At 36.3% G+C, this 23,127-nt stretch overlaps 1 protein-coding gene across 4 annotated transcripts in view; it reads left to right on the top strand.

Annotated features, from left to right (window-relative positions):
• Positions 1-23,127, top strand: part of LOC134533748 (protein Lilipod) — a 104,571-nt gene that overhangs the window by 65,966 nt on the left and 15,478 nt on the right. For 3 of the 4 annotated variants that reach the window (XM_063371364.1, XM_063371362.1, XM_063371363.1), the window contains exons 6-10: positions 137-205; positions 3,471-3,770; positions 4,992-5,152; positions 8,034-8,265; positions 10,498-10,654. In XM_063371364.1, coding sequence (XP_063227434.1) covers positions 137-205; positions 3,471-3,770; positions 4,992-5,152; positions 8,034-8,265; positions 10,498-10,654 — 919 coding nt within the window. Of the gene's footprint in view, positions 1-136; positions 206-3,470; positions 3,771-4,991; positions 5,153-8,033; positions 8,266-10,497; positions 10,655-23,127 lie in introns of those variants that run through there. The other variant, XM_063371365.1, reaches the window with a different exon arrangement.

Raw genomic sequence — 23,127 nt, 5'->3', positions numbered from 1 at the left:
TCCACAAAATTTAAAAATTTTACATGTAAAACATATTCACTGAATTTCCCTAGTTGATTGTGTCACCTAGCTTTTATACTTTGAACGTAAACATTTAAAATTTAGATTACAATATGATATTTCTGTTTATTTTCAGGTGTATGGAGCTACTATTTACCATTCCAGTACTCTTGTGTCTCATTCCTGGGTGTACTTATGCTAGTGTGTAAGTATTCACTGTGATATATAAAGTTATATTCTATAGATACCAGAATATTGCAAGTTTTCATTCTAGGTTTTTTCTCTCTTAATTTTACAGGAGAAATAAGTTTTAATGTTGATGTTTTAGATGTAGTAGGTATGTTATGTTTACTCTTAATTACATTTTAGCTAAGCAAAAATTTTTGTTGCTTAAATGTTTCATGAGGGTGAAATCACAATTCCCCGAAAATCTCAGTACTGTGTTCGAAGCATAACAATAACTGATGTAGCAGCTAACCACGGTCTGATTACCATTTTTGTGCTGGGTGGATCTTTTAGGTTCCACAGTGTTATTAGAAATGAACAAAAACAAGGTGTAATTCCGTCTGAAATATAATTACTCCATACTGAGGAAACTTATAACAGATACAAGAAAATATTAACGTACAATATTAATTACATTTTTAAAAAGCTCTCAGGTATATTAAAAAAAAAATTATGGGCCGGCCGTACATGAAATTATAAAAAGTTTCATTTACTAAAAATACACAAACCAATAAAAAATTACAAATATGTTTAAACTATCCCAGTATATATACTTAAAAGTCCAGAAATTATGTTTATCTAATGAACTGCATCTGACGACGTAATTTAAAGAAAGTTCAAAAAAGGGTCAGAAGATACAGAAGCACCGGAGGTCGGGGCTTCGTTTCCCGGAGATCACGCGGGAACATGATGCCAGGGCGCTTGTGTGCCGTTGAGGAAGGGAGATGAAAATGCCAATTCGGTGTCCGGCTCTCGGACCCTGTCTGGAACAGTCCGAATCAAAACTGATCAGAACTTGTACACAGACAGTATACGGGGCAGAAAATGCCAGGAAAAGTTAAGGGGAGGTTGAGGAAAGTCGCGGATCGTCACTCACCAGACAGGGGAGTTGGCTTCTATTTACCGATGCGTCGCCAGCCAGGAACTGGAGCCTGCGAATACGCGGCTGGGCGCGGTCGTTTTCATCATTTCAAAAGAAATAATTTAAAAGAAAAATTACTATTACTCTTGTACTAAGCAGACGGACTAAACTACTTGAAAAAGATTATAGGGATAGCATCCCTTATTTAGGCGACTACATAATCGGTTGCGGCCGGATGGAAGTCTTGCAGTGTCTCGTCGACTCGCCGATAATCGCAAAATGGTCCGTCTGCAGTCGCGACGCGAAGTGTCTGGCGAAGAACCGCATCTCGTAATTAAAAGTAAATCTTGAATCAAAAGTGGAGGGGGTGACTGGGAGTCCGGACCGAAAGGTTCCGAAGTTCCCCTAGTGGGAGTCATAAAAAACTCTGACTGATGTCTCGAAGTTGGTAGCACTGGCCGACTTTAGCGCTACCTGTTGAGGGGTGTCTGAAATAAAAAAGAATCGACTCGCTCAAGGCATCTGCTCTAACAAGGGAATAAAGGGTCAGTCAGGTGCTACACTCTGGCCGCCAAGATAATAAGTTACGGTTTCTGCCGCTAGATGTTGTGGGGTGGTCCATCTTGGCACACACATTTTTTATGCACGTCGTCCTTGGAGACTGTCGTTGTCTGCTGGGGTTTATGACCAGTCATTGGTCTTAGGCGAATTCTTAGAACCAAGAGGGTAGGGCGGTGGACAAAAAGTGCAACAACGCTGGGAACTAGCGTCCATGACGTGACTCCAGGGTAGTTGAACCTAATACGTATTCATGACGGTAAAGGCTATGGTCAGCTCGTCTCTGAGAAATGGTAACAGCTCGTCCAGAGCTGCTGTATGCAGTTTTAGTCATGAAGTGAAGTAACGTTACAGGCCTGGGACGTGCCTGTAAGCGAGGGGAATGTTAAACGCTCTGCCAACAAAGTCTTAGATCTGCAAAATATCCTATAGGTCTCTGGGAAAGGTGCTTCAGACTACTGGCACAAAGTTTAACTAAGGGGGGTACACCAGCCTAACAAAGAGTAAATCGCCCTTTAGTAACCAAATTATAAAGAAAAATAAAATTTCCAAAAATAATTTAAAATTATATAAAATTAGAAGAAAAAAAAAGCGTCGAAATACCAAATTTCCGGCACACTAAGCAATAAAATCATATGTTCACAATGCCACGACAGTTTCTGTTACAGTCAGTTTTGTACCCATTGAAGTACTGAAATGGAAATTGCATTAAATTTATTCAACTTATGATGATTGTACATAATAATGTAAAAAGAACTGATAATAATACTCGAAAATGACCACATTCATAATGATTTTTTAAAAAAGAACTTCATTACATGTCTGGTAAACAGACAAAATATCTGCATAATATAATTTTAATGCTGACAAGAGGTCTGTAACTACAGAAGAATATTGTATTAAAAAAAAGGTACTAGTCACTTAGAAGTTAGAATTAATAACATCAATAATATTAAAACAGATATTAAAAAGAAAAGAAAAATATTGGAAACAAGTAATAATTTAAGCATATAATAAATGCAAGCATACCAAAAATTATGTTTATTATCATGCCATCATGCCAACCTATTTAATAAACCAAAATTAAATAAAATAAAAAATACTTCAAATAATACTTCAAAGGTGCACTTGATTTCAAGTAAGTAATTAACTGTATGAAGTATTATTACTTTATGTTATAAGTCCTTTTTTCTTTGTCTATGTTGTTTTTTAACATTTTTTTATTTCTGTGAAAGTTTGTTATTTGTTTCTTGTTTGTTATTATTTTTGTATTTGTTATATTTCTATAATGTCTACCACTTTGGCTTTCAGCTGTTGGTAAACATCTCACTACTTTAAATAAATAAATGAAAATAATAATAATAATAATATTTCCACATTAAATACAATTTTTAAAAATAAGTAAATAACTTAACAATCCAATGTGATTGAATTGGGGCCTAATGTCAGTATCAGGACTATGTTTTAATTAGGTTTTTTATTTTATTTGTTTTTCATGTCTGAACAGTGTTCACGTTAGAGACAATAACACACAACTACATATAACAGGGCTATTGGGAAAGCATTTGCCTGTAGAAATTTCGAGAGACCAAATGAAAACCGAAATCAGGAAGAGAATTTTAAGGTTTTTTTTCAGAATTAGCAGCAAGCTAAGAGTTAATTGGATTTGCTGATTAAATGTTGTGTCCCTCATTTTCAAGCCGAGTACCTTGTTTCGAGTGCGATTGCCTGCACAGTTTGTGTGGTGAGAACTGAACTAGTTGATGTGGATGTCGGGAATGTTGTGCTCAGGAGTGTTACAGGAGTGTGTTCTGTTGCCCGGCAGTGTGCACGCCGCTGGGGTTCGTGCACCTGTTCACGGTGGTGGGGGACTTCCTGGTGAAGCCGCAGTTCCTCCGCGACGTGGACGAGGAGTTTGCGGTGGCCCGGCTGGAGGAGGACTGCCTGCGGCGACGCCTGCACCTGGCGAGCGAGACGCGCGGCACGTACCTGCTGCCTCCGCCCATGTCCCCTCCCGCGGCCGCCTTCGCGGAGGGCGCCTCACTCCTGGGGCTGCAGAACGGGGAGCTGCAGTCGGGGCTGGCCGAGGCCCTCCGCCGGGCCGAGGCCCACTGCCGGCACCTGGGTGAGCACGTTCGTTAGTCTGCACTTTGATGGTTCAGTTTCTACTACCTGAAGTACCTGGTGTTGCCCGGGCTGAACACATCATTATATAAGGAACACCACTACCGAATTTCAAGTTTGAAGGACATTCACTTGAAAAAGGGAAATTTTTATTCAAAGTCCCATTGATTGCACAATCTCGGTGTAAGCATCGACAAAACCAGGACACCAATATTCAGCTTTATTTTGGCAAGATGTCAAGGAAGTACAAAATGATACTGTGTTAACAAATTCAAGGCAATGTCATCTATTGACGAAGTTATAAACTGAACTGTTATTAGCGCCTTTACTTTGCTAATAGCCGCAAGTTTCACTTAGCAAATGGGTTTTGCCAACGAGAAGGATTTTATATTATAAAACTGAAGTTTGACCCTTTTTTCATTCCCTTAGGGATGGCATTTAATAATTGTATGTAGTCTATGTCACACTCTAGCCCATAAACTATCTACATATATGCAAAAAAAAAATCATGTTCAATCCATTGCTCCGTTGCTCCATTGCTGCGTGAAAGAAGGACAAACAGACAAACACACTTTCGCATTTGTAATGTTAATCGGGATATGTATGCACATGGTTCAAAGGCTTGAAATTGGTGCTGTTTGGCTATACATTACAAAATACATCTCAGGATAGTCGGCAATACTTGAAGTAACAAACAAACTTAAGTAACTTAAAAGAAAGTTGTTGCCTGTATAGCAGACTAAAATACTGTAACTGGCTAGTCTCTTAGTGGTTCATCGTTGATGACATTTGGGGTCTGCGCAGTATTTTTCCCCTTGAATCAGGTTGCTACTTAAAACATGGCCTGGTCCATACAGACAAGTTTTCAAGTAATTTCATTGTAATGTAATTAGTTTTACCTAATTGTTTTGTGTACTTTCCTAGCTTTACATTATTAGTGAATGAATGCAAATATCTAAGCCTATGTCATAGTTTACTTTATCATTTTGATACTTTTTACATTCTTTTATTTACATATGACTATGAGTATTATAATGTGTTTTTCAAATTGGTACAAACCAATATTAATTTCAATTTAAATAAGTTCTGTATCATTTAAAAAAAATTTTTAATTGTTAAACAAGTCATTACTCACATACAGTTCTAAAATTCATAGCCGTCCATTCAAATATTTTGTTGTTAACAATTTTGTAGTAGTTTTGTGGTCTGCTTTTGTTTTCAGATCAGCTGCGACATACATCTTCCCTTCAGAGGAATTTAGTTTATCCTGTTGCGATGGTGCTGCTAATACTCTTAACATTTTTGACTGTGATGATGGTTCTGCAGAACATAATTGTTATTGTTCTGGGCTATGGAAACAAGGATTTGCCATTCAATACAACGGTAAAGTACAATAGTTCAAGTACATATTGTTTACTGTATCTAATATCATTGATTCATTTCTGATAGTTATTGGTACCAACAATGCCTTGGCTTATTACAAGTACTTATTTTATCGCTAGTAAGTTGTGACAGAATGTTAGGTGATAATCTGCTTGTGTTATGGACGAAGGGACCATAGTGGTTGAGGGGTCAGATCACTAGCCTCCCACCAAAACACACTAGATCCAATCCCTGGCATGTCATGGCCTGATATTTTTCACAAGTAGAAAACATGGCGAATGTTGCCATGAGCCAATGGGTTTTCTCTGGATGCTTCTGTTTCCTCTCCCCCACACTGCTCCATCCACATAACTTCAGTCCTCATCATTTCTAATGATCCCAATGTGCGAGATGTTAAGCCACCGCCATTCATCTCTTGGACTATCCGTAAGGCATTTACGAAGAATTTCACTTCCTAAGTGTTTAAGTCTGACATAAAATTCTCACTAACTTCGCGACCTCAAAATAATTATTTTGCAAAGATTGTCCACTACCAGGCCAACAATAGCCAGGCTAATTGAACAAAACATACAAAAAAAGTATTCCTGAAATAGTACGGAGCATTTATTTATTAACATGCAAATCCCTGGTTACCTCTTTCTTAAAATTAGGACATTACTTTCAGAAAATTACAGACATTGAAAGATTGCAAATACAAAATTTCTATGCCTCAAATGCATTTGCTGGTACATGAAGCACTAATTCTAATTTCAACTTATAAGTTATAACGTTATAAGTGATGCAGCTGTTGCCACATGACACTATTAATAATATAATAATTCATCTGTTGGACAAAATGTGTAACAATCCGTGTTTGTAGACAGAAGGTCTGGCTACAGAGTCATTACTACAGAAAATGTTAGTGAACAATGATTAAGTGTTTTTGGAGATGGTTTTAACGTGTCCACAATGACCTCATGTGTGTTGGCCATTTGCGGATGTGCCTACCTGTTGTAGATTCCCCTCAGGTAGTTCTTGCCTGATTTTTGTACCGACGAAGGGCAGTTTCTTCATACTTGCAGTGACCATTCTATTGTCTGTTGTCGTGTTATTGTCTGTGTGTTTGTGCCCACCGCTAAAGCCCCCGGCTGTTGGGTGGGCATGTGACAAATAAAATAGATAAAATAAAATCACCAAACAAATTATCAAACTGGGAATTTGGAAGTTAGAGTTTGTATTTTATTTGATTGTCTGTAGTCCTGAAGGAAAGCACTGGCGTTGGACAAATTTTCAGTTTATTGCCGATCAAAGAAATTACAGCTCCTAACAAAATATGTTTCACACAAAATCATTTGGCGAAGAAAGAGGAGATGTTTTAATTTTTGGTGATTAAAAGATTATGGAATTTGCTTACGGTTGAACTGACAAGGAAAAAGGCGAAGAGTAGCAATGTATTTAGGATTTTTGAAAGTATGAAAACTTAATAAGACATATTATCCTTAAATGGCCCGACACCGGCTAAGTTTCATTATATTAAATTTTGAAAATGGACTATGCCGTTAGCAGAAAAGACTGCCGAGGTGCAAAACAGCAAGACTTCTTTCCCCAGCAGCTGCAGAGACCTTCATTCCCAGTGGGACAGAGGTGACCAGGTGGCCCAGCCAACCAATGAGAGCATCGTTCCTTAAACTCGTTGGTTTCTGTGTCAAACACTGGGCTTGTTAATGTACAGTTTTAAGGTCAATTTATTTCAGTCGGCAAGCCAAACATTGTACCACAGATAATCAAGTAACTGCATTAGTGAAAACCTCTGTTTTATTTTACCACATTGGACATTATGAAAACAATAATCCTGAAATGAATTCCAAAATATAATTCACGAAAAGGGAAAAAAAAATTAGTTTGAATCCACATACCAAAAATTACATTTATTAGCATGCCAATCTATTGAACCAGCCGAAAATAAACATTTATAACTAAAGCCTTTTTCTTTTTAGAAAATAAATTTAATAAAGCCTTAAATGACAAAATACTTTAAAGGTACACGTAATTTAAAGTAAGTAATTAACTGTATGAATACACTCAATACTGAGGTATATATGTACATCATTAAACAGTATACTTCTACTAATTATCAAAACAAATTAGCAATGTAAACCCTGTATTATCTCTTTTAAATAACTACTGCATACATCATATTAATAGACAAATGATATGCACGGTTTTAATCTCAATATCGTACATCTAGTATTAACAGCCTAACCTCATACCAATTTTTTTTGTAATTTTATGAATAACAAATGTACCTATTTGTGTTTTATCATCATTGCACATGATGTGGATAAATATTAAATTTTGTTCAACACCAGCACAATACCTACCAAGATAATTTTTAGAAGCAAATCAGCTGTGTAGACATGTAATACAGTAACCCACTCTGACATTCTTGTCAAAAAAGTTCCAGTAAACCAATTTATATTTAATTTTTTACAAATAAATAATCTGGAGTCTGCCTGTGTCTTTTTAGGGGAGTATTCTTCATGGTTGAGAAAAGAAAATTCTGATAGTGTCTAAATTTAAGAAGAGGGGGGAGGAAAGAGTGTTATTTATAGTAAAATAATACATAGATTTATTTTTGTAATGTTAGTAATTAACTATATTTTAATAGTTTTTAAGAAAAAAGGAAGTTGTCAACTACAGAATTCTTAGCAGCTATTTGATACAAAACGTAAGGCATTTACACATAAAATGTGATTTGCACATATCACTAGCCACATGTACACACATGTCTTTGTTTTTTTGGGTTATATACATTGGAGGGACTGGTGCGTAAAGGAAAGCAATGCAGGTAACTCTCTGTGGACTGTGAGGAGGTGAAGGGAGTGTTCTGTTCGGTGTGCAGCAGTTCAAGCTGGGCGACAGCTCGTTGTCCATGTTGGGCGTGTTCGGCTCGACCCTGGAGATAGTCCTGATCTTCTACCTGCAAGTGACGTCGTTCGTCGGCCTGTACACGTCGCGGGTGTTCTCGCGGGTGCGGCCGAGGCCTCGCGGCACCTCGCTCACCCACGTCATCGTCAACTCCGCGCTGGCGCTGGTGCTGAGCTCCGCCCTGCCGCTGCTCTCCAGGATACTGGGTCCGTGCCCTCGCCTGTACTAGTTCAGTTTTACCGTATTTACTCGCGTAAAGGCCCCCTTTTTTTCCAAATTTTCGACTCCAAAAAAGGGAAGGGGGCCTATACGCGAATTTGGAGGAAAAAATAGATTTTTATTTTTTTCAGGTATGAAAAACTAACATTTAATAAAAGCAAAATGAAATACCGCCACAACTTATTTAAACGCCAATTAAATTTTGATTAAATGAAACAGCTGGCGGAACGACTGGCAAGTCATGTGTCTTTGTTCTAATGAGGGGGGGGGGGGGGGCAGCGACGTGGCAGGAGGGAGAGAGAGGCAGCGAGTCCGCAGGGGGGAGAGGCAGCGCTGCGGCAGGGGGGGAGATAGGCAGAGGCGTGGCTTAACCTCCCTCCTGCCAGCTAGCCAGCCAAACAGACAAAGGAGTGTTAGAAATGCCAGCTGTCGGCCAGCAGCGCTTGCTGACTACGTAGGTACCTGCTCCACCCACTTCCCTTCCTCCTTCACTTCCCCTCTTCTTCTCCGACAACACTGCACATCAACACAAGCGCGCGAGTCCAGCGTTCTTTATCTTTATGTTGTTTGAGATACAACTAACTGCGTACGTCTGTCACGCCTCACGACAGTCCTACTGAGAGCGGACAAACTATAATACCAGTCTCTGTATCACTGCCGCTTACAAAATCACCTCCCGCCTCTCACAATACATGGCTTGCTGTTTGATGCATGCCAAGCTGCCCTGCCCTCAGATAAACCCAGAAAAACACATTTTTAAATTTTTTCTCAAAAATGTTTACAAAATAAGGAGGGGGGGCGTATACGCGGGCGGGGCCTTTACGCGAGCAAATACGGTATATGTTTAGATTAGGGATGAGCCAAGCTAATCCTCAAGTCCTCATACAAACCTGCTCCTCGAAGTAATACCCTAATTTGTTCCAGGAAAACAGAGCGCTAATGAAAACGGTGTCAATCGAATACTTTTTTCCCCATAAGTGTTAATGTTCATCAATATAATTTGTAAGCAGGCTTGCTGACTACCGTTTTAATCAAGACACTACTCCTGTTAAAATCAGTGTCACAATACTAATATACGTCTAAATACTCTTGAAGTACATTCAAATAACCATTTGAATTGCATTTTAATATTAAAATACTCAAATCTAAATTACACTGACCACATTGTTTTCGTGACAGGGCTTGAGCATAAGAGTATCAGATAGGTGCCAAAAAAGTTTTTGAGTTACAAGATAATAATGTTATTAATAATAAAAATTTATTTCAATCATAATAATTGCAAGGAATATACTATAATAAATATATTCTAATTCTGTAAAAAAAAAAACATAAATAAACATTTTCAAATTTTGAAAATTTTTTAACCTGTAAATGTAATTCTCACCTCTTGTTTACTAAATGCATGTCTGCCATGATATGCTAACTACATTACTTTCACTATTGCATCCTGATAGGCATGAGAAGAAAAAACATTTGATCGTTCAGACAACTTTGTTAGATTTTATGAAGCCGTCTAAATAAAAATGTTGGTTTACATTTTTGCATTTCATAATAATATAGTTTGTTTTATTATCTAATATTTTACCACACTTGTTTTTAAAATTATTATTACTTTGGTTTCTGGTCTCAACTAAACCTAATTTGTATGTATTTATGTGCAAAATTGTACCCAGACTTAACGTGAATTTGACTTTCATCATTATCACTCAGTCCCACCTATAATGTAAGTTCAGGATATTACTGTAACATTACCTATTTGTTACAGTGACCACAGTGTAATTAACCACTGGTAACAGCTTTTGTGTCAGCGAAAAGAGTACTTCGATTTGTATGCCTTGCTATAAACCTTCAGTTGTGTTTAACTTTTGTTCAGATTATTCTTTTAATTCATGTTTGAGATGCAATGTAAATGCTAACAAATTACGTTCAGAAAAAATTTATTATCATGAATTTATTGGAAATTTACTTCGTTTTGTACTACTGTATTTTATTTTGATGAAATATTTATGGATTTCATTTTATTTCTTATAAATTCTGAACATTTATTGAGATGCCTCAAAAAATTTGGAAATTTCCATGATATTGGCTACCTTTTTATAGTTTAGGTTATATTTATTTTTAGTGAAAAAATCAAATGAACTGTTTTTAATTTTTTAATTATGCTTAAGAAGTTGTGTACTTGTTGATTTTAAAATAATGAATGTTTCTTTCTTATTTAGGCATCACAAACTTTGATCTCCTTGGGGACTTTGGCCAGATAGAATGGCTTGGCAACTTCAAGATTATTTTTCTATACAATGTGCTATTTGCTGTCTTCGCTACAGTAATTCTTTTGAGAGGGATTACTGCAGTGATTTTACGGGAATTATACGCCCGGTAAGTTTAATGCACAACTATTAGCTCATGTGATGTTATATTCAAATGGTATTAATTTATTTCACATAGGTACATTAAACATCATTGAGTCCTAAGAAAAATCAGTTTAGGCACTTAACGCGAGTGCTAATATATTTTGGAGGAATATTAAATTTTTTGAACTACTTTTTGTATGGCAATATGTGATATAAATTATATCATTTGGACACTAACTTAAAAGTTGCAATAATTTTGCTCATATTTCTTATAAGTTATGTAAAAGTCGTAATTATAAATCTATATAAAATTTTGCATTTTTTTTTATTAGTTATGTTGTGAATGTAATGAAAAACCAAGCATGCAGGGTTTCATTCACTTTTTACTAGAAAATGTTTTACAACAAAATGTTAACATCTATCTAAAGGAGCCCGCCTAGTCAGGTGTGTATTTGTGTTAGTGAGGTGGGTTGATAAATTGGTCACTTGCTGGTGCTTCTAGCGCAGTGTTGCCTCTAAGGGCAAGGCTCTGATCTGGAACGCAGTCTTCTTGTGCACAGGGAAACTATGAGATTTAATTAAAAACCATAACATTTAATGGTGGAGAAATGAAGATAAAGGTGTATTACAAATCCCTTGTGTGATTTCAGGAATCTGTACCAGGTGTTTAATGCATAAATAATATTCTGAAAACACTTGTTTTTAGCCATTTTCAGTTTTATAAAAATACAGCTTAATTACAAAATGCAGAAATAAAAATACTCATCTGCCCACAGTGTATTCTCAAATGCTTTTCATAAACAAATGCAACTGATATCTTGAGTAGGTAGTTTTCAAAACGTGTTGTTTTTTTCTGAAGCTTTGCACACTGTGTGTGTACCCAGATAGGCGGGGCGCGGGGCCCTTAATTATTGGACTATTTCTGGTAAATGAAGATCGTGTGTAACTATGTGAATGTGGCTAGACTAGCTAGTGGCTTCACAGCGAGCAGAATGCTTGCTGATGTAATAAAGAGCTGGAGTGGAAAGTGACACCACAGAATTGTGTTGTGATTAGATAAATACTTTTCTCAATAATTTTTTATTGGGAGCAATGGGATGCATATAGTTAGGAGAAGGAGTGGTAGGGATTCATATTTTTTTAATTGTCAGAACTGAAATAAGGTTCAGATGCTTCAACAGCAAGCCTACCTTGCAACCTAACAAAGTAACCAACAAATTGGAGTCACGTCTCAAATGTGTAACTGTTTTCCCCAAGCCAATCATAATATGTTCTTGTACACATTGCTAGCAATTAATATAGTAACTGTTTGAAAATTAATTTTTTTTTTTTCTTGTCTACAAATGACTTTTAAATACACATGAAGAAAGACAAATTGAGCTGAACAGATGTTGATATAGGATTTCAGTTATTCAAGTGAACATAATTATGAACTATATACTTGGTTTCTTTTTAGCCATACATATTTATAGATGTAGTATTCATTATTGTGATAGCCTCCTGTGTTAGTTGGGGTTTTGGGGTGTGATTATTGTAATGAATATAATTTAAAGTGTGCTAACATCTGGGAATTGTGTTAGTGGAAAGTGAATTATTTTTAAAACAGAAGTTTAGTAAAATTATGTAATATAAAATTTTTGAAACCTTTTCTGAAGAAATTAGAATATGCATTTAGTGCTTAGTTAGAAATCAGCTGCAAAATCTTCTGTTTGCTTAATCTCTTTTCCTAAATTTTTATTGTATATGCTGGAATAACTGGAATGATACAGGTTTTCAATTAGCTGTTCAAAAATTTTACATAAATAATTTGGTATTATTGCTTCTGGTTTACCAATTAGTGTAATAAACTTAAATAATGCAGAGATAATCCACGGCAGCGAGTGTTGAGGTATCGAGCTCATGTTAAGAGGGTCCTGGGTTGGATTTCAGCCCCTGGTATTTATCAGATTATGAACACCAAGTTGTAGGCCTGTGGGAATATTAGTTGTTTAATGCAAAGCAAATATCACATGAGATTTCTAAAATATTTGCAAAGTTAAATCCTATTGTGAATATTGTTTTTTGGCGAAGTGATTTAAAAAAAAGATTGGTTAATGTTTGTAATGTTTGAACTGATTAAGTTATTAACCAGTTTGATCATATATATAATAGCATTCAATAAAAATTATGAAATAACCATGCATAATATGAATATTGAGCATTAATAAGAACAATAATGTGCCACCTTTTAATTTTTTGACGTGACAACGTCAAATAAATCTATGAACGCCGGCCGCACGCACGAAAAAGCATCCCGTTACACACGTTGTCCCGTTACGCTGTGTCCCGTTACGCTCATTGTACGCTTGCGCCGCATCTATCTCTCTTCCACTCGATTTGACTTTTTCGAGGCACATTAAACTTGAAACACTCCCTTTTGTTTCCTACTTTTCCTATCATCATCCTATCCTTAACAGAATAACACAGATTGGAAGAAGTTAAATAACAAACATGTATAAAAGTTATAGTTAAAATAATCTGTTCATTTAAGTAATAAGCATATTTGAATTAATGAGTGCAAACAAAAGTAAATTTATCAATTAAATTGTAGATTTCATTTCACTCCTTCTTTGTATCCATACAAAATAGTGATAATTTAATAAAAGTGATTCAATTTTATTCATAAAATTATGCAATCATTTCATCAATGTTTTGTTATGACGGTGTCACGTTAAACTATCGTCCGTAAACCGACTTTACAGATAACCAATTTTTTTTAAGTAACCAACTTTATTCAAGCAAAACATATACAACACAAAAAAAAAAGAACTAAATATATTCATGAGAATATCTTAGGCTTCCAATGTTAAAGCTTTGCAACAAATGTGAAGCTTCACATCAAACGCTATGTAGGAACCCAGGTTACTGCCCTTCCCTCTTGATAAATAGTTTAATTTACAATTTATTGTGTTATCTTATAGGAAATGCTAAGGTTAGTTGTCCTTTATATAATTTAAGTAACAGCTTATTTCTTTCTAAGAAGCATTTAAATATTCCCCAATTCTTTTGATAATCAGAATTTCATTTGGTTCATGCTTTTTTAATGTTTCAGATAGTCAGTTAATTTAATTCTGAAAAAAGGCTTTTTAACTGGATTTTTACTTAGTTTGGCCTACTTGTTTGAGTTTTTAGATATTTTAATATAATTCTTAAGTATTGTTTATTTGTCTTTTCTCATAAAATGTGCGAGGGCAGGCTTTCGGCTGATGTAATAGTTTTGTAAGTTGCATCATCATTAGAGGGACATACATGTATAGATTGTGTGGGAATATCTAATGGGAATCCGGTGTGAAATTAAAAAGAGATGGAAGGTGTGGGAAAATGACAGAGAGATGTGACTGAGCAAAGATGGGAGGTGCTAAATAGTTATTGTAAGAATAAATGTTGTAGCCAGTGGTAAGACAGTTTTCCAGGGAAGTCCCCAGCTAAGTATATTTTTGTGTAAGCTTGGTGATGTGCTGAGTTTCGTCAGTCATTGTCTGGACGAGGTACTGATAGGCTGGGCGTTTGGCAGTGGCTCACAAAGTACAAGATTATGTGAGTTTAGAGAATAGTTTGTGGCTGTGGTCCGTGTGCCACTGTGTAAGATTAACCTGTTTTTATCTTTTGGATTTTGTAATTACTTAGAATTTTCGACCACAGCATCAGACCACCCAAAATTAAGGCTCAAGTGATCGCAGCTTTGATCCGAGTACATAGTCCTGCGGCTTCGTACCGTGAGTTTGTGTTTAACCATGCAACATTAGTGGGAACTGTCTTGTAAAGTCTTAATTATTTTTCAGTACCTACGAACAGTCAATGGACAGTTCTTGTGGAAGTTTAGAAAGAGTTTATGCGCAAAAGTTTTATACTCTAAATCTACTACTTTGTGTGGTAGCAAGATGACGGACAAAATGACTGTGAATTTTCCTCCAGGTTTAAAAAAAATAAGTTAAAATCGATTTGGTGTCTGAGGAAGATTATTCCAATAATTGACGATGGTAATTTTTCTTCTGGAACTGCAATAATTTTCAGTGCCCTAATAATTTTTTTTTTTTTTCCCAAGTGTAAATGTGTTTCGACCAAATTTTGAGCTAGCTGAGGTGGTCTGGGGTGTGATAGCGAAGCTTTGCATCACATCCAAAGTTTCAAACAAAACCAATAGCAAATTTTTTTGGCAAAGTCAAATTGAACATTAAAAAGAGCTTTGATTAATTTGCTTAGTCAAAGCTTCGCACAGCCCTAGTTGGTACCCCATTTGGAGGTCGGTTTGTCTTATTCTCTGCTAAGATACCTCACCCATGCCTTTTAGTAATGACATATCGTGGTAATGTTGGATTGAGCCTGTAGAATTTAAAATAAAAAAAAAAAAATAATTTCCATTGAGCAATTATTAAAGCATCTTTTTAGTGTGGAATTTGTATGTTGAGTCTGAATGATGTTTAGGTACAGAGACTGTGTAATTTGCACTTGAAAATAGTATATCTTTGTAAAGATGTGCAGAATGTTACGTTGCATGATGCAAGCCAGCACATGCATTCAGGGCCAAATGCTAAAGCACTGGCACTTCATGTGCATGTGTTTTACCTTACACACACACTCCCATGCACGCACGCACGCACGCATGCTTAAATGCCTCAAATATCCCAAGAATAATGGGATCCTTCAGCAAAGTTCAGTTAAGAGTATGTGTGTTGCCTTTGTTCTCATGTTATGATAAGGTATATTTTAACTGGTAATGGATGACTAGTCTGAAATATCTTTCAGTTAAAAGGGAGTCTGTTTCAACAGGTTTCTGACTTTTTGAAAAGTCATTACCAAAGGTTTTATCTGAAAAAAAAAACATTTGTGTGAGGTGTGAATTATTTTTGAAGTTAAACATCTTCTTACTATAACACACTTGAAAATGTTTAGAAACAGAATTTCTATAATTAACTACAGTCTGTTTGTGATTGGACAGTAGCAATTCATTCATGACTGGCGTGAGTAAGTGTGATGTCTTGCCACTGCCTCACCTGTACCAATATGTCTGCTTGTTGTGTGTTAGCAGCATTTTGGAGGATATGGTTTACTACAACAATTACAGTTTATAATGTACGCACATGTTTATATTTTTGTACCAGTATACTTCAATATGTACTTATTATGTAGACAGATAACTTCTGAAAATGATTGTCAGCTACTTCAGCATGACATTTCTGAAATCTGTAATTGGTGAAACACTAATTTGGTGACTTTTAATAAAAATTAAACATTAGTTGTATCCTATAAAAGGAAATTTTTTCCTATAAAGTATGATTATAAGCTTTATAATATAAGTATAGAAATATTAACACTTTGGTATCTAGCACACACAGAACCCTAGCTTTGATTAAATACATGACTTGCCTTGTACCAGAAAATGACTCATTACTTACACTTTACTTTTCGTTAATTGAAACCAAATTAGTATATGGTTCCATATTTTTGGAATAACATCAACTCTTCTGACAGTAACAAGCTTGAAAATATACTAACTAAAATTCTTAAAATTATAAATCAAAAGCATCTTTTAAAACCTTTACTACTGTCCTTGATTGAATGCAGAAAGCTATTTGATTTTTTTTTGTTTGCAACTGCTATAGTTCCAAAATAAGTTGTAATTATTTAATTGATAAATCTGGGCTCAGAGTTCCTCAATATAATAATCGATCACAGGCATTACTCTGTACTCTTAGCAATATTAATGATATAATATACAGATTGGTTAACAATTTCAGTGATGAAGATAAATATGCTAATCTTTTTGACAGCAAAATATGCATGAAAAAGTTGTGAGCTATTGTACAATAATTCAGTTCTCCAATCAGTCTTTGTCTTAATTTAAATATGTATGTACTTATTTTTATATAAATGTTTACAACTTATCTCCATATTGCATAAAATATTGACCTAGTTATCTTGCAATTTTCTTGTATTCTTTTGTTTTAATCCTTATTCTTTTTTTTTCCTTCTCGTGATGTATGTCCTTCAGTATGTATATTATATTCTGATGGTATATTATTGGTTGATATTTGTAACTGTAATTGTTTGTTCTTGTCTTGAATTGTATTGTACTTCGTGACTTTTGTTGTGTGTGCTGTAGTCCCTGCAGGTATGGTGTGCCTACTAGTGTCAGCTGTCTGCTGGTAGTGCCTACCTGTTAGTTTTCTCCTTGCTTGTTGTCTATCTGCCCTTAGTGCCTACCTAGGATCGGCATTTTGTATGCCTCTTCAGGGTGTCTACCGACCCTGGAAAACCTGGAAAACCTGGAAAAATTAGGGAATATTGTAATCAGGGAATAATCCGGGAAAAATCAGGGAATTTTTTTAAAAATCAGGGAATTTTTTTTGGCAGGTTGTAGTTGGCAATACTTTTTTTGTTTATTGATCAGCTTGCATTGACGTAGCATCAAGTGCATCCCCTCCCATTTTTATTTTTGAATGGCAAATATAGAACAGTTCCCACGTCCATTTTCTTTTATTTACCATCGGATTCGGAAGTGTCGTCAAATCACGTGATACAAACTGGTTAAAGCTGGTCTGTTATCCTGCTGACGTGACGTGCTGCAGCATGTGCTTCCCACGTTCAGATTATACCGACAGGTGCATTTCATTTTAAGTATTTATGGATGCCCTCAATGTAAACTGGGCATTTTTGTTAGCTTTGAAAATACATATTACAGACACTTTTGGTGAAGATTCGCCATCATTGCTAGAAATTGGTAGCTGTGGGCTTCATACGGTCCATGGTGCTTTCAAAACTTGAATTTCTGCTACACAATGGGACGTAGTTAGTTTTTTGAGGCACAGTTACTATTTGTTTAAGCACGTACCTGCAAGGAGGGCAGATTACATTAGAATAACTGGATCAGAGATTTTTCCCAAGAAATGTTGTGCAATCAGATGAATACTGCAGTTGCTGAGCATGCCATGAAAAAGTTACCCCACCTGAAGAAATTTGTTAATGAAGTTACTATTTCATCTCTCTCTTTCAGTGTAATGAAAAGTGCTCTTGAAGATAATCTTCTAGAAGTAAAATTGACATTCTTCCACTCTTTGGCATCAGAGCTGGAATTGTTTCTTACAATGTTCCAAAGTGAAGCACCCATTGCACCTTTTCTCTATGATTCACTGGTAGACATTTTGTTAGCTTTGGCAGGAAAGTTTGTGAAAGCAGAGGTACTGAATTGCTTTAAGGAGAAACGCAATATATCTCGATTGGATGTAGATAACCAGGAAAATCTATTGACTGCTAACAATATCAAGTTGGGTTATGCAGTATGTCATTCCATCAAGAAAGAGAAAGTACCAGAAAAGTCTGTCCTGTTACTGAAAAATGATGTTAGGTCTTGTCCAAAGGTTATGGTAAAAAAACTTCAAGACAAAAGTCCCCTGAAGTACAAACTTACCAAGGGAATTTCCTGCTTATGTCCGTCTGTGGCTTTAAATTTGGGTGTGAAGAAACAGCGTTTGAAGTACAGTTTAGAATGTTGTCTTCAAAACAGGTGGCTATCAGGACAAGAAGCTGATAACATTGAGCAATCATATGAGTTGGTATGTTCCTCGCAAGATTCTGAAGCACTGTTCTCGTCTTTTTCTCGAGAAGACGGGCGCCTTGATCACTTGTGGATGCTCATTCTTAAGGCACATGCAGTAGCTGCCAAAACAGGCCTACTAAAGTTTGTGAGGATGATGTTGGTACTTTCCCATGGAAATGCATAATTGGATAGAGGATTTTCAGTGAATTCTAATCTGCTAACTGAAAACTTGCAGGACGAAACATTGATTGCACAAAGACAAGTGTACAACTTTGTTCAACGTTCTGGAGGTGTAAAGCATGTTGATATCACAAAGTCCATGTTACAGTATGTAAGAAATGCTAGTTGTAGGCATAAGGAAGCCCTGCAAACAAAACAAAAAGAAAAGGAAGCTACAGACAAGAAGAAGGCAGAATAAAGAAGAGTTGAAGAGGAGATCAAGGCATTGCAGTTGAAAAAGGCTCGTGTGTTGGATTTGGCTCGGTCTGAAGCAAGTGCAATAGACGCAAAAGTTGATTCACTGTAAAAATTGATGGGAGCTTCCTTTTACTAATGTTTTTGCAAAAGTAAGTGTGTGAAATATTTGTAGCAGCATGTTTTATTTGTCATCAAATGAGTCACTTTGGCCTCGTCTGGAAGAAGGTAATTTTTTTTACTTATTTAGGTGAGTTGAAATACTTTGAAACCCGTGAATGTACTGCTATGCAGTTTTTTTCAGTTTCGTGGAATGTCGTAATTGTGTTACAGAAAACCTGGAAAAATTCCATTTTATACCTGGAAAACCTGGAAAAATTCCATTTTATACCTGGAAAACCTGGAAAAATCAGGGAATTTCATTTACTAGATCTGGTAGACACCCTGCTCTTGGGACCACATTGTCCTGTGTATTTTTTTTTGTATGTCGTGCCCACCTAAAACGTTTCTAACTGTTGTTGGGCATGTTACAAATTTAAATAAATAAATAAAAAATAAATGTACATGTCTGTAAATGTATGCAATTTTGGGGAGTAATTAATTACAATCATGTAATATGATAACCTGTAAATATTTCATTGTAAATGATTACAGAAGGAATCGTAAAAAAAAATTCAATCTTAGTTTTTACTTGCTATCTACATAACATATAGTTCATTTGAAGTAACTGCTACATCTTGTAATTCTTAAATTTTTTGTCATCATCTATTGTTTTATTTATTAATATAAACTTGGTACCATTTACCTGCATCCCTTTGAAGCTGGACATATAGCATGTAGGGATTTTTATGTTAGGAAACAAAAATTGTAGTATAATGGTAAAATGGCTGTCAAAAGAGAGATTATTACTTCTTTCATGCTTAAAGAAATTTTGGTTGTATTTATCCAATTTTCCTAATCTTTTCAGAACACTGTATGTATGCTTGTATGTAGAAATATTTTGCATTTACTAGATTGAGTTTGTGCTTAGTATTATGTTATCAAGACTTTTAACATTAATGTACTTAATAGGCCATCATGTAAAATTAATTTTTATATCAATATCTTTTTTAAATTTACACAACAATGTTTTTTAAATAATTTTCATTAACATATGTATCTGTTAATAATAAAATTATTTGGTATGGATATTATTTCAGGTGGAAAAAAAATATTTGTTTTTACGGAACTAGATTACAGAGCATGAATATAAAGTAGGTAGCTGGTAGCCTTGATCTTTTGTAGACACAGGGATGTCCAAGTCATGCATTCATTGTCACTTTCTCCCACAATAAAAAATAGCTCAGGCACTTTTTTTTGTGTAAAACTGGCTCTCCAGAAGTGAAGTGAGATGCACTATCAGTAATCAGATTTTTGAATGTTTGAAATATTTGACCAAGCTGAAACCATCTCAAAGACACACTTTTTTTGTGAATGCGTAAAGTTACCATTATTTCAGACTATTACAAGGCCGCAGGGATTGGGGCCTGCAGTTGGGTGCTCCACCCTGAGGGACTGGCCTTCCCCCTATCCCCACTCAAACGGGCACCAACACAGGTACAACGATCCTCCAAATAACGCGGTCGCTCCCCTTCCCCTCGCCTAGCGCCTTTCCAAATAGTCTTGGCTCCACTCTGTCTCTCGAGAATTCGGCAGGTCTCCATAGCCCCATTGCGGAAGAGGTGTAACTAGGACGCCGCTGTTCTTTTGCAACTTTGGGTGTTAAGTTGGCTCTGATCACACAACAACATTTTGGACGAGACCTTTTCAGGGCAGCATTGAGAGGTATGCAAACTGGGAGGCCGACCTGTGAGGGAGTGAAGTGAAGAGGGTGAGGGACCCCTTGGCGAGCGAGCGCCGGGCTTCGGTGTGAAGATCGGAGTCACGACATAGCGGACGAGTGAGCAGTGAGTGGGGGCCAGCGTGTTGGGACGGAGGTGTGGTAAGAGACAAAAAGTAGAGAGAGCCACTGTCGAGCCGAACTCCAGTGGGGAGAGTAGAAAGTGGACTCACGAAAGTGTGATTAATTTGCGGACAGACATTTGAATTGTTATAATTAAATTAATACCGTAAATATTAGCTAATAAATAAAACTGCAATAAATTAATTGGGCTCGCCTTTCCGGTTCTGTTTTCCCCATTTGAATTATGTGTAACAATACAGTAAAGGTCTTGAAATTTTGATTCATCGTAATAGAGCAAATATTCAACATTCAGCAGCAAATTGTGATATTGGTTGATGACAACCAGTATTATGCCACTCATTATGAATTTTTTCTGTACTTTATATGAAAAAAAATTTTCAACCCATTTTATGATATGTGTGGTTTGGTTGAACATTTTCTTTTATCCAAAAAATGTTATAAAGATCTTATTTAACATTTGGCAGGTCTTGCCATTGTTTTATTTTTCAACATTTTGGTGGTTTTAACTAAACAAAAAAAAAGGCTGAGCTATTTCTTAAGTGAAGAAAGTAAATCAGGTTGACCTTTGGTGTCATTATTACTTATTGTCTGTAAATAATACTGTGGTTATTTCAGGTATAGTTATGTTTGGTGGTGCACCAATAGGACTTGGCCTGTTATCTTATTTGCTACATTACATAGGATCATATATTTCTAATTATAATGTACTATAACATATTTTGGGGTATGTCTTGCACTTCTTAGTATTTATTTCTGAATTAAAGCTATGTAAGGAATATTGTATTGTATTTGTTGATTGTGACAATATTTAATTTTAAACTCTTATATGAAGTGGATGAAAATTTTAAAACATGTTAAACTCTCAACAAAAAATTATTAAGCTTATTTAATTAGATAACTTAATAAAAATAGTTGTCTATAGGTAGGGAGTGGGAAATAAAATTGATATTGAGCAGTGTGATTGTTCGTTATGGTGTTGCCCCAGCAGATTCTACATATAGACCACCCACCACACTAATTTCGTTAGCAGTTCGCTCCTGACGTGTTACCCCCTCCAACTTCTTTTCCTTTCTTCCCCCACATGTTTCATCTTACATTGCTTTCCCGGTTGCCATGCTGGGGGTTTCATATGCTCACCTGCTTGTGTAGTGTCCAAGAACAAACCTACAACAGAAAAATCCTCCGAACAATCAAAAGAACTTCCTCCAAGATTCTTCAGCTGTACCATTGCCCTAGCCCAGTGCTCCAATTACAAGAGGCAATTGGTACATATGAGTATAATCACTAGAGCAGGTATACATGCTTTATAATGAGTGATAAATGTTTGACCAAAAAAAAAACATTAACTTTAAAAGAAAACCGTGAAGTAAATACCAAAAAACAGGAAAATGCATATCCTACTATACATAATAGCAGGCAATTAATAAAATAAGCAACAATGCAAGTGGGTGTTGACTGCATTTGTTCTTTCAATGTGATAAGATGTATTAAAACAGCTAGCAAATAAATTAGTTTAAGATAGTTTAATGAGAGCAGACTTTATGCATGCTATCAGTGAAGTGCATTATATCATACCCAGAAGAATGAAATAATTGAAATAAGGAACCAATACCACCCAGGCAACTAGCCAAGCAAAGTGAGGTGGCGAACCTGGGTGACTATATCAAGCAGAACAATTGGCTAGGGCACACCTAGCCACAAATAGGACGCTACGAAGAGCAGTTATACAACGGTTGGGATTTGGACAGGACTGAGCTAAAGGGAATTTAAACACAAATCCCGAGGTGCTTGTATCTTGTCCGGATCATACAACTTGCTGCCCTAACTGCATAAAGGAGCAAGGGACAAGACACAGTCGCACGAAGAAACTAACAAACCAGAAAGGTACCACATTACCTGAGGTCTGAAGTCGTCCTTCATCGGTGAGTGCCTCCACATCTTGTGGCAGGCTTCAGGAGAGCGCTTGCAGTGCCAGCAGTGGCCGGCAGCAGAACTAGGTCGGGAAGAGGAGGAGGCAACTACATCGCAGGAACATGGAGGGGAAGGGAAGCACACTGCGGTTGGTCTACACACAGTCGATGCAGGGGTGAGCACAGTGGAGCGGTGATGCTGCTCATGCTTGCATCTCTTCCCAAAATAAATTTACTAGGCCCCTTGTGAACAAACTCACGTGAAGCTTGTATTCCGGGCACGGATAACCTTTAAGTTCGTTGTTACGTGTTATGCAAGATGAAACTTTGTGACTTAAGGTACGTTTTCCTTGGAGCGTCTAGCGATTATTCTCAGCGATCATCGCGATGCAATTGTCACTATGGACTGCTATAGATTGGTTTGCAATGTGCTGTTTTGCTCCAAACTTTTGTCACTGGCGTTAATGGTGTCTCGCAGGCCCAGCGATCAGTTCTGCTCTTGGACCGGAAAAGACACGTTACTATCTTCTATTCAAGTGTAAGGCTTTATCTCTCCAAATGACAATATTAATTCATCACAAGTTTTTTGTATTATTCGTCGTTAGCTCTAGCTGAAAATGAGTGAACATGGTTCC

The sequence above is a fragment of the Bacillus rossius genome, chromosome 7 (genome assembly GCF_032445375.1).
Source record: "Bacillus rossius redtenbacheri isolate Brsri chromosome 7, Brsri_v3, whole genome shotgun sequence".
In the NCBI taxonomy this organism is placed as follows: Eukaryota; Metazoa; Arthropoda; class Insecta; order Phasmatodea; family Bacillidae; genus Bacillus; species Bacillus rossius.
The sequence above is the reverse complement of the archived record's forward strand: the minus strand, read 5'-3'. Positions and strand labels throughout refer to the sequence as shown.